This window comes from Lissotriton vulgaris, chromosome 10 (assembly GCF_964263255.1).
Source record: "Lissotriton vulgaris chromosome 10, aLisVul1.2, whole genome shotgun sequence".
Taxonomy (NCBI): Eukaryota; Metazoa; Chordata; class Amphibia; order Caudata; family Salamandridae; genus Lissotriton; species Lissotriton vulgaris.
The window spans coordinates 1,139,943,885-1,139,959,281 of NC_141698.1; the positions used below are offsets into that span (position 1 = coordinate 1,139,943,885).

The following is a 15,397-nucleotide window of genomic DNA, read 5'->3' on the forward strand; positions in this document are numbered from 1 at the left end:
GGGGAATCTCACAGGAAGGGAGGCCGAGCAGGGACAGAGGAAACACGTGAAGCTGCTGTACGGGAAATGCTGCAGGACTTTCCGTCGGAGGCTGCGGTGCTGTTTTTCTTCTGATTAAACTCTGGAACATTCTGAGACGGGCCCTTTCCAGGCAGCCTCGTACACCACAGGTTCTGTCCAAGGATGCCCTGGGCGCAGGTCTATACACCACGATTAATGCCCGTGGGAGCTTTCCTCACCCTCACGGGAGCCTTTCATACTCAAACTACCCTCACCTCAAAGCAAAACTGTGGCTTCAGGAGTAAAGACCCCCCCCCAACCTAAGGGGGGCTCAAACTCTCTCACTCCCGCTCCCCAAAACACCAGCATGGGGGCCAAGAACTTCCAATGGCCTCCTTAAGCGAGACCAGTCCTTTCCAATGACCTCCTTAAGCGAGACCAGTCCTTTCCAATGACCTCCTTAAGCGAGACCAGTCATTTCCAGTGACCTCAAGTGAGACCAGTCATTTCCAGTGACCTCCTTAAGCGAGATCAGTCCTTTCCAGTGACCTCCTTAAGTAAGACCAGTCATTTCCAGTGACCTCAAGTGAGACCAGTCATTTCCAGTGACCTCCTTAAGCGAGATCAGTCCTTTCCAGTGACCTCTTCAAGTGAGACCAGTCATTTCCAGTGACCTCAAGTGAGACCAGTCATTTCCAGTGACCTCCTCAAGCGAGACCAGTCCTTTCCAGTGACCTCCTTAAGTAAGACCAGTCATTTCCAGTGACCTCAAGTGAGACCAGTCATTTCCAGTGACCTCCTTAAGCGAGATCAGTCCTTTCCAGTGACCTCTTCAAATGAGACCAGTCATTTCCAGTGACCTCAAGTGAGACCAGTCATTTCCAGGGACCTCCTCAAGCGAGACCAGTCCTTTCCAGTGACCTCCTTAAGTAAGACCAGTCATTTCCAGTGACCTCCTCAAGCGAGGCCAGTATTTTCCAGTGACCTCCTCAAGCGAGACCAGTCATTTCCAGTGACCTCAAGTGAGACCAGTCATTTCCAGTGACCTCCTTAAGCGAGACCAGTCATTTCCAGTGACCTCCTCAAGCGAGACCAGTCCTTTCCAGTGACCCCCTTAAGCGAGACCAGTCCTTTCCAGTGACCTCCTCAAGCGAGACCAGTCATTGCCAGTGACCTCAAGTGAGACCAGTCATTTCCAGTGACCTCCTTAAGCGAGACCAGTCCTTTCCAGTGACCTCCTTAAGCGAGACCAGTCCTTTCCAGTGACCTCCTTAAGCGAGACCAGTCCTTTCCAGTGACCTCAAGCGAGACCAGTCATTTCCAGTGACCTCAAGTGAGACCAGTCCTTTCCAGTGACCTCCTTAAGCGAGACCAGTCCTTTCCAGTGTCCTCCTTAAGCGAGACCAGTCCTTTCCAGTGACCTCCTTAAGTAAGACCAGTCATTTCCAGTGACCTCAAGCGAGACCAGTCATTTCCAGTAGCCCCCTTAACCCCTTTGCTGCTGATGACGAGCTCAGCTCGTCATCAGCCACGGGTGGCGTGTGCTGATGACGAGCTGAGCTCGTCATGTAACGCGGCTTTTGGAAAAAAGCCGCTCAGCGCAAAAATCACCGCAGCAGCGATGCGGTTAAGAGAGACCAGTCATTTCCAGCGGCCTCCATATGCGAGACCAGTCATTTCCAGTGACCTCCTTAACTGAGACCAGTCATTTCCAATATTATCATTATTTGCACATTTATAAAGCGCAATGGTTCCACTAAAGGAAGTGTGTCCCCGCGCTGCGGTACAGTTGCCGATGTAGTACCAGCCGCCACCACTACCCTACATATCACGAGGGAAGAGGTGCGTTTTTACGTTTTTTCTAAAGCAACTCTCCTGGGCCTCCATCCGAAGGCCAACCGTGAGCGCATTCTGTTGTTTGGCCGCCAATAAGCGGTAGGACCGACCCCCCCATCCTCGCTCTCTTGATGGCGGGTACACACACCAGATCCACTCCACCTGATCTTAGCTGACGTGTAGGGACATAGGGGGTCAATAGCTCAGATAGATAAGATGGAGCGCTCCCCTGAAGGATTCGGTGACAGACACAAAGTGCCTTAAATATGACTCTCTCTTTTATCGGGAGCCAGTGTAGTGCCGCCCGAGCTGCCCTTGCAGAGGACCTTCTAGGTCGCCAGAATTAAGCGGGCTGCCGCATTATGTACTCCCTGCAGACGGAGGATACTCTTGGTCGTCGCACCTAGATAAAGAATGTTGCCATAATCTAGGCGCGACGTCACCAAGGCATGGACCATGGTCTTCCTGGCCGCCATGGGTAGAAGGTTGAGCGTTTTCCTCAGTACCTTCAGTACCCCAAAACTAGCGCCTGCCACGCGTCTGGTATGATAGTCAAAAGAGAGGTTCGAGTCTAGCCAAACTCCCAGATTTTTTGCCTGCACACAGGGCGTTGGTGTCAGCCCCAGGTTCTGGGGCCACCATGCCGAGGACCACACTGTCGGAGCCCTACCCACCACCAATCCCTCCGTCTTGCTGCCATTCATCTGCAGGCAAGTTATTGCCATCCATACAGCCAGTTCTTCCAGGCAGGCCGTGAAGTTGGATGCAGCCATCTCCGGAGCCTGAATTAGAGAGACCACCATCTGAGAATCATCCGCATAGGATACAACCCTGATCCCAAACCCATCAGCAATCTCCGCTACTGGAGCATCGTAGAGATTGAACAAGGTCGGGGACAGGGTCGATCCCTGCGGCACTCCCTGCCTCAGCTCGATGACACTAGAGTAGTGATCTCCCTGTCTCACCTGGAAGCAACGCCTAGACAGAAAAGATTTTAACCAGCTCAGGGCATTCCCCACCACCCCACCCTTTCTCAGGCATTGCACCAGTGTGTGATGGGCCACCCTGAAATTGACCAATACTTCCCAATGGCCATCTTGACGGCTCGCATTATTTTCAATGACTCCTTCAAAGGGATGTATGGCGTTACAACGCATACTTTCACAACGCATACCATTACAACGGAACTTTTACAACGCAGGATCCATTAAAATGCATGCCATTACAACGCATGCCATTACAACGTAGCTGCTATTACAACGCATGCCATTACAACATAAGTAGGGGTAAGTATTTTTTAAAATTTTTAATTAATGGGAGTGTAATAGTAGTGTAAGTGTTGGATAGTGTAGGGTTAAAATTACTATTCTAACTCCAGGGGGGCGCCATTATAGGGTAAGTGTTGGATGGTGTAGGGGTTAAATTAAATTAAATACTTACCCATACTTACGTTGTAATGGCATGCGTTGTAATAGCAGCTGCATTGTAATGGCATGCGTTTTAATGGCATGCGTTGTAATGGATCCTGTGTTGTAATAGTTTCGTTGTAATGGAAGTGCGTTGTTATAGTTGCGTTGTAAAGGATGTTTCCCCCTTCAAAGTGACCTGCAGAATATTTATTTATTTTTAAAGTTTTATACAGCGCTAACCAGACCCTTGCGGGTATCAGAGCGCTTCACAGGGTAGGTGACATCGTTACATAAATACAAAGAAAATAGCATAGGGTTAGATGCTGGTCCTTGATGTTAAAAAGCCTATTATCATAGATAGATACATGGGTATTAGGTGCATAGCAACGCATTCAATGCATAACAAGCAAAATATAGTTACAGTCTCCAGGAGACCTGACTGGCCAATATGCAATAAAAGGATTGGTGAAGAAGAAATGTTATGAAGCAATAAAACCGCAGGCCATGACAACGCCTTGAAAGAGCCCAACAGCCCCACATGGAATCTCCTCCTTAAGGGGGGCGCGGATTCCCAATGGCCCCTTTCATAACAACCAAGAAGCCCTTCCACCTTAAGAGAGACCATGGCAACCACCGCCTTAAGGGCACGTCCTGGAGCTCAGTTTAAAGGATTCCAATGTTTGCCTCAAAACTGAGTCTCCAGTGTCCATTGTCATAGAGCCAGGAGCCATCAATGTCCACTGCTGGAGCAACCGGGAAGGACCATCGTCCACGTGAAGAGCTGAGGGATATTCAATGCCAACAATGTAAAGGTCCATCCTCAATGCTAAGAGATGAGGGATGCTCAATGTCCACAATGTGAAGGTCCACCCTCCATGCCAAGAGATAAGGGCTGTTCAATGCCCACAATGTGCCGCTCCATCGTCCACGCCAAGAGCTGAGGGATATTCAATGCCCACAATGTGAATTTATTATGATGCATCGGGGCAAACTGAGTGCTGGAGTGGGAGGCGGTGTGCGCCCACCCCCCTCCTGTATAAAAAGGCTCCCTTGAGCTAACGAGCTGACGAGCTCTGGTTGATGCACCTGCGCCCATCGAGTGGTACTGAGACCTGAGAAGACTTTGGGCAGCATCTCAAGCACCCCCAAAAAAGTGTTGCTCTCTACTGAAGAAGGACAATTATTCTGAAACACGTGTCTGGAGATACACAGCACTGGCGGCACCAACAAGGGTGGAAAACTAAAGCCTGACACCGAAGAAAGTGTTATCAGGCACTGCATTAATCATGATGCATCAGGGCAAACTGAGTGCTGGAGTGTGAGGCAGTGTGCGCCCACACCCCTCCTATTCTGTGACATTGCACTCACACAGGCAGAGAAGAACTAGGAGACAGCAGTCTACATCAACTAGCAGTGTGTGCGAGGCCCTGGGGGGCAGGGGGTTCTGGGCTCTATCCGTGAGAGGTAGTCTCAGCACTACAGCAACAAGCAGCAGTAGTGCCCGGTGGCTTCAGGTTCTATTACACTCAGTTTACACTCAGCAAACCCTGCTGAGATGAAACAATCTCAGCTCAAGCCCAGGTAATCCCGAGAATGGGCTCTGGTGGTCCCCCAGCCCACCTGCTTTGGGAAAGCAGCATCATCCTACAGCCAGGCCTGGCCTCCTCAAATGTGACATCTATCTTTAAGGACTTGCACAGCCTCCCATCTAAACTCACCTCTCCCAATCCAGGTCTACCTACCCTCTCCTCCAAGACCTCTCAACCCCTCACACTGCTCTCTCTCCACCCTCACCTGCATCTCAGCCTGTTTGTCCCCTCTCTACCTCAACTGTGTGTAACTCACTCCCTACCTGTTTGTCCTCTCTCTACCTCAACTCTGTGTAACTCACTCTCTACCTATTTGTCCTCTCTCTACCTCAACTCCAGGTAACTCACTATGTACCTGTTTGTCCTCTCTCTACCTCAACTCTGTGTAACTCACTCCCTACCTGTTTGTCCTCTCTCTACCTCAACTCCGTGTAACTCACTCTCTACCTGTTTGTCCTCTCTCTACCTCATCTCTGTGTAACTCACTCTCTACCTGTTTGTCCTCTCTCTACCTCAACTCTGTGTAAATGACTCTCTATCTGTTTGTCCTCTCTCTACCTCAACTCTGTGTAACTCACTCTCTACCTCAACTCTGTGTAACTCACTCTCTACCTGTTTGTCCTCTCTCTACCTCAACTATGTGTAACTCACTCTCTACCTGTTTGTCCTCTCTCTACCTCAACTCTGTGTAACTCACTCTCTACCTGTTTGTCCTCTCCCTACCTCAACTCTGTGTAACTCACTCTCTACCTCAACTCTGTGTAACTCACTCTCTACCTTTTGTCCTCTCTCTACCTCAACTCTGTGTACCTCACTCTCTACCTGTTTGTCCTCTCTCTACCTCAACTCTGTGTAACTCACTCTCTACCTCAACTCTGTGTAACTCACTCTCTACCTGTTTGTCCTCTCTCTACCTCAACTCTGTGTAACTCACTCTCTACCTGTTTGTCCTCTCTCTACCTCAACTCTGTGTAACTAACTCTCTACCTGTTTGTCCTCTCTCTACCTCAACTCCATGTAACTCACTCTATACCTGTTGGTCCTCTCTCTCCACATAAACTCTGTGTAACTCACTCTCTACCTGTTTGTCCTCTCTCTACATAAATTCTGTGTAACTCACTCTCTACCTGTTTGTCCTCTCTCTACCCCAACTCTGTCTAACTCACACTTCTCTCTGCGCCTCACTCCTATGTTTCCATCTCACTTCACTCTATGTCTCTTTCATCTGCTTCAACTCTCTCTGAAACTCACCTATATTCCTGTCCTCTCTCTACAGTTTTCCTCTGCCTCCCCACTCACTACCTCACCTAACTCTCCACCTCATACCTCCCCAAGCTAGCCTGGCTGATGCCCCAAAACCGGTCCTAGGATGTTTGTTTCCGGTCCAGGAAAGACCTGGCCTGGCAGTTCGGGCTGGACTGTTCCCATTGGGTGCAGGGTCAAGACGGATTTGTATTGGGGTGAATGTTTGATATTGTTCAGCATACTGTCAATCAAGTGTTCATTTTGCATTTATCACCCTGAGGGTATGCACAGACGTGGGTCCTGTGCTCTCCATGCCACTGGAATCAAGCTATCCTGTCTGATGAGGTCTGAGGCCCTGGAACCGGTCCCAGGATGCTGGTTTCAGTTCAGGCTGAACTGCTCCCATATGGAGCAGGGCCAAGACTGACTTGCATATGGCTTGGTCCAAACTGGGGACTGGGGTGAATGTTTGCATTGTTCAGCATTCCGTCCATCATTTGTTCTTTTTTATTTGCCTAAAACTACCCCCCCCCCCCCCTGCACTGACCAAGTTACAGACTTCAGCGCTAGGAGCCCCCAGTGTGCATGTGGAGGGATGAGGGCACCCCATGTGCCCCCTCCAGTGTGCATGTGGACGGATGAGGATACCCCGTGTGCCCACGCAGTGTGCATGTCGAGGGATGAGGGTACCCCGTATGCCCCCCAGTGTGCATGTCGAGGGACGAGGGTACCCCGTGTGCATGTGGAGGGATGAAGGTACCCCGTGTGCCCCACCAGTGTGCATGTGGACGGATGAGGGTACCCTGTGTGTCCCTCCTGTGTGTATGTGGAGGGCTGAGGGTACCACGTGTGCCCCCCAGTGTGCATGTCGAGGGATGAGGGTACCCTGTGTGCCCCCCCAGTGTGCATGTGTCGGGATGAGGGTACCCCGTGTGCATGTGGAGGGATGAAGGTACCCCGTGTGTCCCCCCAGTGTGCATGTGGAGGGATGAGGGTACCCCGTGTGCCCCCAGTGTGCATGTGGAGGGATGAGGGTACCCCGTGGGCCCCCCAGTGTGCTTGTGGAGGGATGAGGGTACCCCGTGTGCCCCTCCAGTATTCCTGTGCAGGGATGAGGGTACCCCGTGTGCCCCTCCAGTGTGCATGTGGAGGGATGAGGGTACCCAGTGTGCATGTGGAGGGATGAAGGTACCCCGTGTGCCCCCCAAATGTGCATGTGGAGGGATGAAGGTACCCTGTGTGCCCCCCAGTGGGCATGTGGAGGGATGAGGGTACCCTGTGTGCCCCTCCAGTGTGCATGTGGAGGGATGAGGGAACTCCGTGGGCACCCCCAGTGTGCATGTGGAGGGATGATGGAACCCTGTGTGCCCCGCAGTGTGCATGTGCAGGGATGAGGGTACCCCATGTTCCCCCCCAGTGTGCATGTGATGGATGAGGGTACCCCATGTGCCCCCCTAGTGTGCAGGTCGAGGGATGAGGTTATCCCGTGTGCCCCCACACTGTGCATGTGGAGGGATGAGGGTACCCCGTGTGCCCCTCCTGTGTGCATGTGGAAAGCAGAGGGTACCCTGTGTGCCCCCCCAGTGTGCATGTGGAGGGATGAGGGTACCCAGTGTGCACGTGGAAGGATGAGTGTACCCCTTGTGCCCCCCCAGTGTGCATGTAGAGGGATGAGGGTGTGCATGTGGAGGGATGATGGTACCCTGTGTGCCCCCCAGTGTGCATTTGGAGGGATGAGGGTACCCCGTGTGCACGTGGAGGGATGAAGGTACCCTGTGTGCCCACCCAGTGTGCATGTGGAGGGATGAGGGTACCCCGTGTGCCCCCCCCCAGTGTGCATGTGGAGGGTTGAGGGCACCCCGTGTGCATGTGGAGGGATGAGGGTAACCCAAGTGTCCAGAGCTGAGGGTCCTAGAGTTGGGGGCCCTCTCCAGGCCTGAGTCCCCCGTGATGACAGGAGCCTCTAGTGTGCGGTCGATGGATCAGGGGTCTTCGAACTGGGGGGCGTCCCCCCTCCCCCCCCCCCCCCCCCCCCCCCCCAGCCCTCAAATGATCCCGGGAGGGGGAGGGGGCCCAGGCTCTATCCAAAAGAAGCATTATGCTGATGTCAGTGCCGTGAGCCGCTCCGTGAGGGGCCCTCACTAACATCTTACATCATTTATAAACCACCTGGAAGAAAGGTGTCACAAGGGGAGGGGCTCCAGACATTTTCAAACCCCGCCCCCATTTCTAATAATCCCACGTCAGTGGGGCCTGCCCGGCCAGTCTGTGCACTCACCTTCACGAAGAGCTCGATCTGAGGGTCCCTCAGGGACCGGGGCCTCAGGCTCGCCATGCTGGCCGGGGCCCTCAGGGACTCTGACCCTCAAGGTGCAGGGGCCACAGCTCCTCGTGTCGGGTGGGGGACCGAGGGTCTGCAGCACTGAGGGACAGGCTTTCCCTGGGGTTAGGTGAGGGTTCAAGGGTCAGTAACACCGAGGGACAGGCTTCCTCTGGGGTCAGGTGAGGGTTCAAGGGTCAGCAACACTAAGTAACAGGCTTCCTCTGGGGTCAGGTGAGGGTCCGAGGGTCTGCAGCACTGAGGGACAGGCTTCCTCTGGGGTCAGGTGAGGGTTCAAAGGTCAGTAACACTGAGGGACAGGCTTCCCTTGGGGTCAGGTGAGGGTCCGAGGGTCTGCAGCACTGAGGGACAGGCTTCCTCTGGGGTCAGGTGAGGGTTCAAAGGTCAGTAACACTGAGGGACAGGCTTCCCTTGGGGCCAGGTGAGGGTTCTAGAGTCAGTAACACTGAGGGACAGGCTTCATTTAGGGTCAGGTGGGGTTCAAGGGTCAGTAACACTGAGGGACAGGCTTCCTCTGGGGTCAGGCGAGGGTCCCGGAGGGATAATAAACTCCTTCTGAGGGTCCGGCGTCCTCAGGGCTCCTGGTGCCCCCGAAGGGTCGTAGGAAGAAGTTTCTGATATGCCTCCGCTAGCGCCCCGAGTCCGGTGCGGCACCGTAAGGCGCTGTGCTAGGGTGTCACCCCCGCTGCGCTGCTGTAGTCCGACCGTGCTCCGTGCCCCCGGTGCTGCCAGTCAGGGAGGGCACACCCCACCCTCGGACCCGATGTCGCTGGTGGCGGCTGGTGTGCTGACCCCGCCCGGCCCCACACTCGTCCCAGACACTGCCAAGACCCAAGCTCCAGGCGCTTTAATTGTTTCTGGAAGTGTTGACTTTAATGTTGGGATTGGGAGGAGTTAACGGTGGGTGTGAGATGCTGTGGGGGCGCGAGGAGTGTGGGAGGGATGGGGGGTAGGCGGGGGCCCTGGCAGGGACGCCGCCTGTGAGTCAGCACCGGCTCCTATCTGTGCGCAGCACATGGTGCAGCGGGCAGCACGGACACGTGCCCCCGCCTGCCAGGGCCGCCCGGAGTGCCCCCCCTCCCCCGTCCACGTCACTCGGGTCAAGAGGGTATGTGCACCCGCACATCTCCCAGGTCAAGAGGGACACGTGCACCCCTCACATCACCCCAAGCCCCCACCCCATCACACTGGTATAGAGTACTTTGCACCCTTCTCATCACCCCAAGCCCCCACCCCCCATCACCCTGGTATAGAGTGCTGTGCACCCCTCACATCACTCCAAGCCCCCACCCCCCATCACCCTGGTATAGAGTGCTGTGCACCCCTCACATCACCCCAAGCCCCCACCTCCCACCACCCTGGTATAGAGTGCTGTCCACCCCTCACATCACCCCAAGCCCCCACCTCCCACCACCCTGGTATAGAGTGCTGTGCACCCCTCACATCACCCCAAGCCCCCACCTCCCACCACCCTGGTATAGAGTGCTGTCCACCCCTCACATCACCCCAAGCCCCCACCTCCTATCACCCTGGTATAGAGTGCTGTGCACCCCTCACATCGCCCCAAGCCCCCACCCCATCACCCTGGTATAGAGTGCTGTGCACCCCCCACATCACTCCAAGCCCCCACCTCCCATCCCCTGGTATAGAGTGCTGTGCACCTATCACATCACCCCAAGTCCCCACCTCCCACCACCCTGGTATAGAGTGCTGTCCACCCGTCACATCACCCCAAGCCCCCACCTCCCACCACCCTGGTATAGAGTACTGCGCACCCCTCACATCACCGCAAGCCCCCACCTCCCATCACCCTGGTATAGAGTGCTGCGCACCCCTCACATCACCCCAAGCCCCCACCTCCCATCACCTTGGTATAGAGTGCTGTGCACCCCTCACAACACCCCAACCCCCACCCCCCATCACCCTGGTATAGAGTGCTGTCCACCCCTCACATCACCCCAAGTCCCCACCTCCCACCACCCTGGTATAGAGTGCTGTCCACCCCTCACATCACCCCAAGCCCCCACCTCCCACCACCCTGGTATAGAGTACTGCGCACCCCTCACATCACCGCAAGCCCCCACCTCCCATCACCCTGGTATAGAGTGCTGCGCACCCCTCACATCACCCCAAGCCCCCACCTCCCATCACCCTGGTATAGAGTACTGCGCACCCCTCACATCACCGCAAGCCCCCACCTCCCATCACCCTGGTATAGAGTGCTGCGCACCCCTCACATCACTCCAAGCCCCCACCTCACATCACCCTGGTATAGAGTGCTGTCCACCCCTCACATCGCCCCCAGCCCCCAACTCCCATCACCCTGGTATAGAGTGCTGCGCACCCCTCACATCACCGCAAGCCCCCACCTCCCATCACCCTGGTATAGAGTGCTGTGCACCCCTCACATCACCCCAAGCCCCCACCTCCCATCACCCTGGTATAGAGTGCTGCGCACCCCTCACATCACTCCAAGCCCCCACCTCACATCACCCTGGTATAGAGTGCTGTCCACCCCTCACATCGCCCCCAGCCCCCACCTCCCATCACCCTGGTATAGAGTGCTGCGCACCCCTCACATCACCGCAAGCCCCCACCTCCCATCACCCTGGTATAGAGTGCTGTGCACCCCTCACATCACCGCAAGCCCCCACCTCCCATCACCCTGGTATAGAGTGCTGTCCACCCCTCACATCGCCCCCAGCCCCCACCTCCCATCACCCTGGTATAGAGTACTGCGCACCCCTCACATCACCGCAAGCCCCCACCTCCCATCACCCTGGTATAGAGTGCTGCGCACCCCTCACATCACCCCAAGCCCCCACCTCCCATCACCCTGGTATAGAGTACTGCGCACCCCTCACATCACCGCAAGCCCCCACCTCCCATCACCCTGGTATAGAGTGCTGTGCACCCCTCACATCACCCCAAGCCCCCACCTCCCATCACCCTGGTATAGAGTGCTGCGCACCCCTCACATCACTCCAAGCCCCCACCTCACATCACCCTGGTATAGAGTGCTGTCCACCCCTCACATCGCCCCCAGCCCCCACCTCCCATCACCCTGGTATAGAGTGCTGTGCACCCCTCACATTACCACAAGCCCCCACCTCCCACCACCCTGGTATAGCGTGCTGTGCACCCCTCACATCACCCCAAGCCCCCACTGTGAGAAGGTGGCCTGATATGCAGTGCTCACTATTCTAGTGAACACTATGTATCAGTCCAGCAACCCTTATTGATGATTGGTTGTAAGTCAACCTTATAGACCAGCTATCCTAGTAGCGTGGATACGAGCAGTCTAAGGCTAAAGACTCGAGAGGGCGTGTTAAGCCAGCTGTTTACCACACATATACCCCTTGAACACCAAGTGAAAGGACACCACACAAGTGTTATGAAAATAAACAAGTTATTTATTAAGATTCACAACAGCCCTGTACTCTTAATGAGGACAGGGTACTAAGCACAAAACAAAACTCTTACGAAAATACTTAAGTTAGCACAGTATATACAAATGCCCGAGGGGCACGGAAAACCATATACTCTGAAAGTGGAATGCGAAATTACTAGCAGGTAAGTACAGTACTAATAGGCTTTGGAATCGCTAGATCTTGACTATAGAATCTTCAGATTACTTCTAGGAGACCCAGGGGACTCGGGTGCAGAGTGTGCACTCTCACGCGTGATGCGGGACAAAGTCTATGGTAGCTAGTAATGACAAAGTTAGTGTTCTCGGGCGAACCCGACCTGGTAGGAGGAAAACGAAAGTGGATTCTGACCCTTGGATAGTGAGGCTATGCTGGGGCACCGAAATGCCGAAGTTACCTAGCCCAGGGGCTGCAGCTGCATAGGTCTCAAAAGACGTCGGGAATCCTCGTAGACGGACCAGGAGCCTGGAAGAAAGAAGTTGCTGGCAGGCGACCAGTGAAGAAAGTTTGATGGATCCAAGCCTGGATCGAAGGAAGATGACACCTGAAAGCAGAGGGGACCAAGTTCGTGACTACTAGCCAGTAGTCAGGTGGCACCAGGAGGGCACCGGATGGTAGTCACCTCGACTAGGTGAGTGGGTGACGCTGTGCTCGCAGATCTCACGGACCAGGAGGCGTTGTCGGCGACCAGGATGGAGGAGCGAGCTGTCCCACGAAGATTGAAGCTGTCGGCGTCGCTGGACCCAGGATTGGGCAACAAAGCCTTGGCAAATTCAAGCCCACGCGGTGGACTCAAAATGGCGTCTGGAGTGGACCAGGAGGGTCCGGGGTGCCTCTCTTGAAGAAGGAAGCAAGGGCCAGTCTGGAGCAACCAGACCAGCAGCAGTGATGTCGTCGGGCGTCGTGTAGAAGGCCACAAGCCAGCCGGCTAGTAGCCACACAGCGCGGTGAGCACGCAAAAGCAGAAGGGCCCCACGCAGATCGTGGAGATGCTGGAGGGCTGATCTTCGGTGCTGGAGCTGCTCAGGGTTGGGGCTTCTCGGACCCCAAAGCACTCACCAGTGGAGCACACGGTGGGCTTGTTGCAAAGAAGTCGTGCAGTCTTGGCGATCGTCGGTCCCTCGAGGTCTCGTCGCACTCACGGTTCTCAGCTTTGCTGTAGAGGTGAGTAGAGGTCAGAAGTGCCAGGGAAGCCGGGTTTCGTTGAGCTGGGTCGTCGGATTCGTGAAGAAGGACTTGCAGCAGACCGCAGTGTTCTTAGGATGGTGCCCGCTTGATGCAGGGTGACTACTCCTTAGCCACAAGGGAGAATCTTGAAGAAGAAATCTTGATGTCCTTTCGCAGAAAGTCGTGTCTTGATTCCAAAGATGATCTAATTTGAACAGGGGGACCGCTCCCATCTTTATACTAAAAAAGGGGGCTGACCCGGTGACTAGGTCCTGCCTATGGGTGGGACTAGGAGGGGGGTGGTTACACCCCTCTGCCATGCCGGACTTCCCCAGGCCAGGGGCTGGTGTGCCCCTGGAACTGGTTCAGACCGGCCTATGCGTAGTGAGCACCGGGGTGCCACTCAGCAGTCACCTTCCTGAGAAGCCCTGCCTACCCAGGATACACAAAACTATGTCTGGGACAGTGCTAGCACCGCCCCTGACAGGAAACCCTTTGTCCAGGCTCCCCTCGCTGGAAGGACTCCCAGCTGCAGGGGGTCAGACTCGTGTCGGTGGTGGCAGCATCCATTTTGTGGAGCTGAGGCTTCGTTTAACTTTAACCGGGGTTCACAGTTACATACATGTCGTGTCCCTCTAGAAGGGTGGAATGCTACCCCCGTCGCCAGAATTGGTGAGGGGTTAGTATTCCAATTCGTATGACACCTTACTCGACATGTTTTGATAAAGCAATACCAAAGATAGCATTTAACCGCGAGGATTATAATGCACTTAAGAGTATATGGTATGCGTTATCATGGAACAGCTATTAGGACTTGGTTCCGCAAGCTGCAGACAGGCTCAGCTCATGCCAGAGCACCATCTCACACGATTCCAAGCACTCTGCCTTCAGGATTGTCAAGGCCTGCCATAGGAGTGACTGATAGGAATCTGTGTGTCCATTTTTAGGGTTAGATATAGGTATACTACATCTACAGCAAAGGGTGATTACACGACTTTGCCCTAGCTGTCATGCAGCCAGTTGTGTCAAATTTAGGAGGCCAGCCAGGGGTGGCATAATACATGCTTCAGCCCCTGGTAGGCCCTGGGTACACCTATGCCCTGAGTTACAGGGTCTGATAAGGTGGCCCAGTACCAATTGGTAAATGCACCTAGGGTACATGTTGTAATTTAGAGAGAGAACAGCCAGGCTGTGGGTCTGATTGGCAGGCCCACAGCCAGAGAAAGTCGTAAACCAGTGAAACAAAAGCTAAAAAATCTGGGTGATCATAGGATTGCAGACACTACTCTCCTACATGACCCCCCCCCCCAAACTTTGGGACAATAAGCTAACCTTGACCAGGTGAGTCTTCTTGTTCTAAGTGGAAATATCTGGAGAGCCCATCGGCATTGCCATGATCAGTACCAGGTCTATGTTCCACTGTAAAGTCCATCCCCTGTAGGGAAATGGACCACCTAAGCAGTTTGGGGTTTTCACCCTTCATCTGATTTAGCCACAAGAGGGGCTTATGGTCGGTCTGAATCTTGAAGTGAGTGCCAAACAAGTATGGCCTCAGCTTCTTCAGGGCCCAAACCACAGCAAAGGCCTCCCTCTCAATAGCTGACCAATTCTTCTCTCTGGGGGTCAGCCTCCTGCTTATAAAAGCAATGGGCTGGTCTTGACCATCAAAATTCAGTTGAGATAGAACAGCTCCCACACCCAACTCAGAAGCATCTGTTTGGACAATGAATGGTTTGGAGTAGTCTGGACTCTTGAGGATAGGTGCTGTGCACATGGCCTGCTTTAGGTCATCGAATGCTTTTTGACAGCCTGCTGTCAACGGAACCTTTTTTGGCATTTTCTTACTTGTCAGTTCATTTAATGGAGTCACAATTGATCCATAGTTCCTGACAAACTTTCTGTAGTAACCAGTCAGGCCCAAGAAAGCTCGAACCTGAGTCTGGGTGGTTGGAGGAGCCCAGTCCCTGATTGACTGTATTTTGCTCTCCAGTGGCTGAACCTGGCCTCCACCTACAAGGTGGCCCAGGTATACAACCCGTGTCTGCCCTATCTGGCACTTGGTGGCCTTGATAGTGAGGCCTGCTGCTTGCAGAGCCTCTAACACTTTCCTCAGGTGGACCAGGTGATCCTCCCAGGTGGAGCTAAAGACAGCAATATCATCTAGATATGCTGCACAGAAGTCATCCAGCCCAGTGAGGACTTGATTCACCAACCTTTGGAAGGTGGCAGGTGCATTTTTCAGACCAAAGGGCATTACCACAAACTGATAATGCCCACCAGGGGTTGAAAATGCTGTCTTGGGCTTGGCATCCTCAGCTAACCTGATCTGCCAATACCCAGCTGTCAGGTCAAATGTACTTAAGTAGTTGGCAGAAGCCAATC

General features: G+C 54.1%; 1 protein-coding gene across 1 annotated transcript in view; it reads right to left on the reverse strand.

Annotated features, from left to right (window-relative positions):
- The window catches only part of CLIC2 (CLIC family member 2), a 168,769-nt gene extending 159,362 nt beyond the window's left edge, over nucleotides 1-9,407 (reverse strand). The window contains exon 1 of the mRNA XM_086942245.1: nucleotides 8,358-9,407. Within this exon, the coding sequence (XP_086798371.1) occupies nucleotides 8,358-8,414 (57 nt within the window). The 5' untranslated portion in view covers nucleotides 8,415-9,407. The remainder of the gene's footprint in view (nucleotides 1-8,357) is intronic.
- Nucleotides 9,408-15,397: the final 5,990 nt, after the last annotated feature.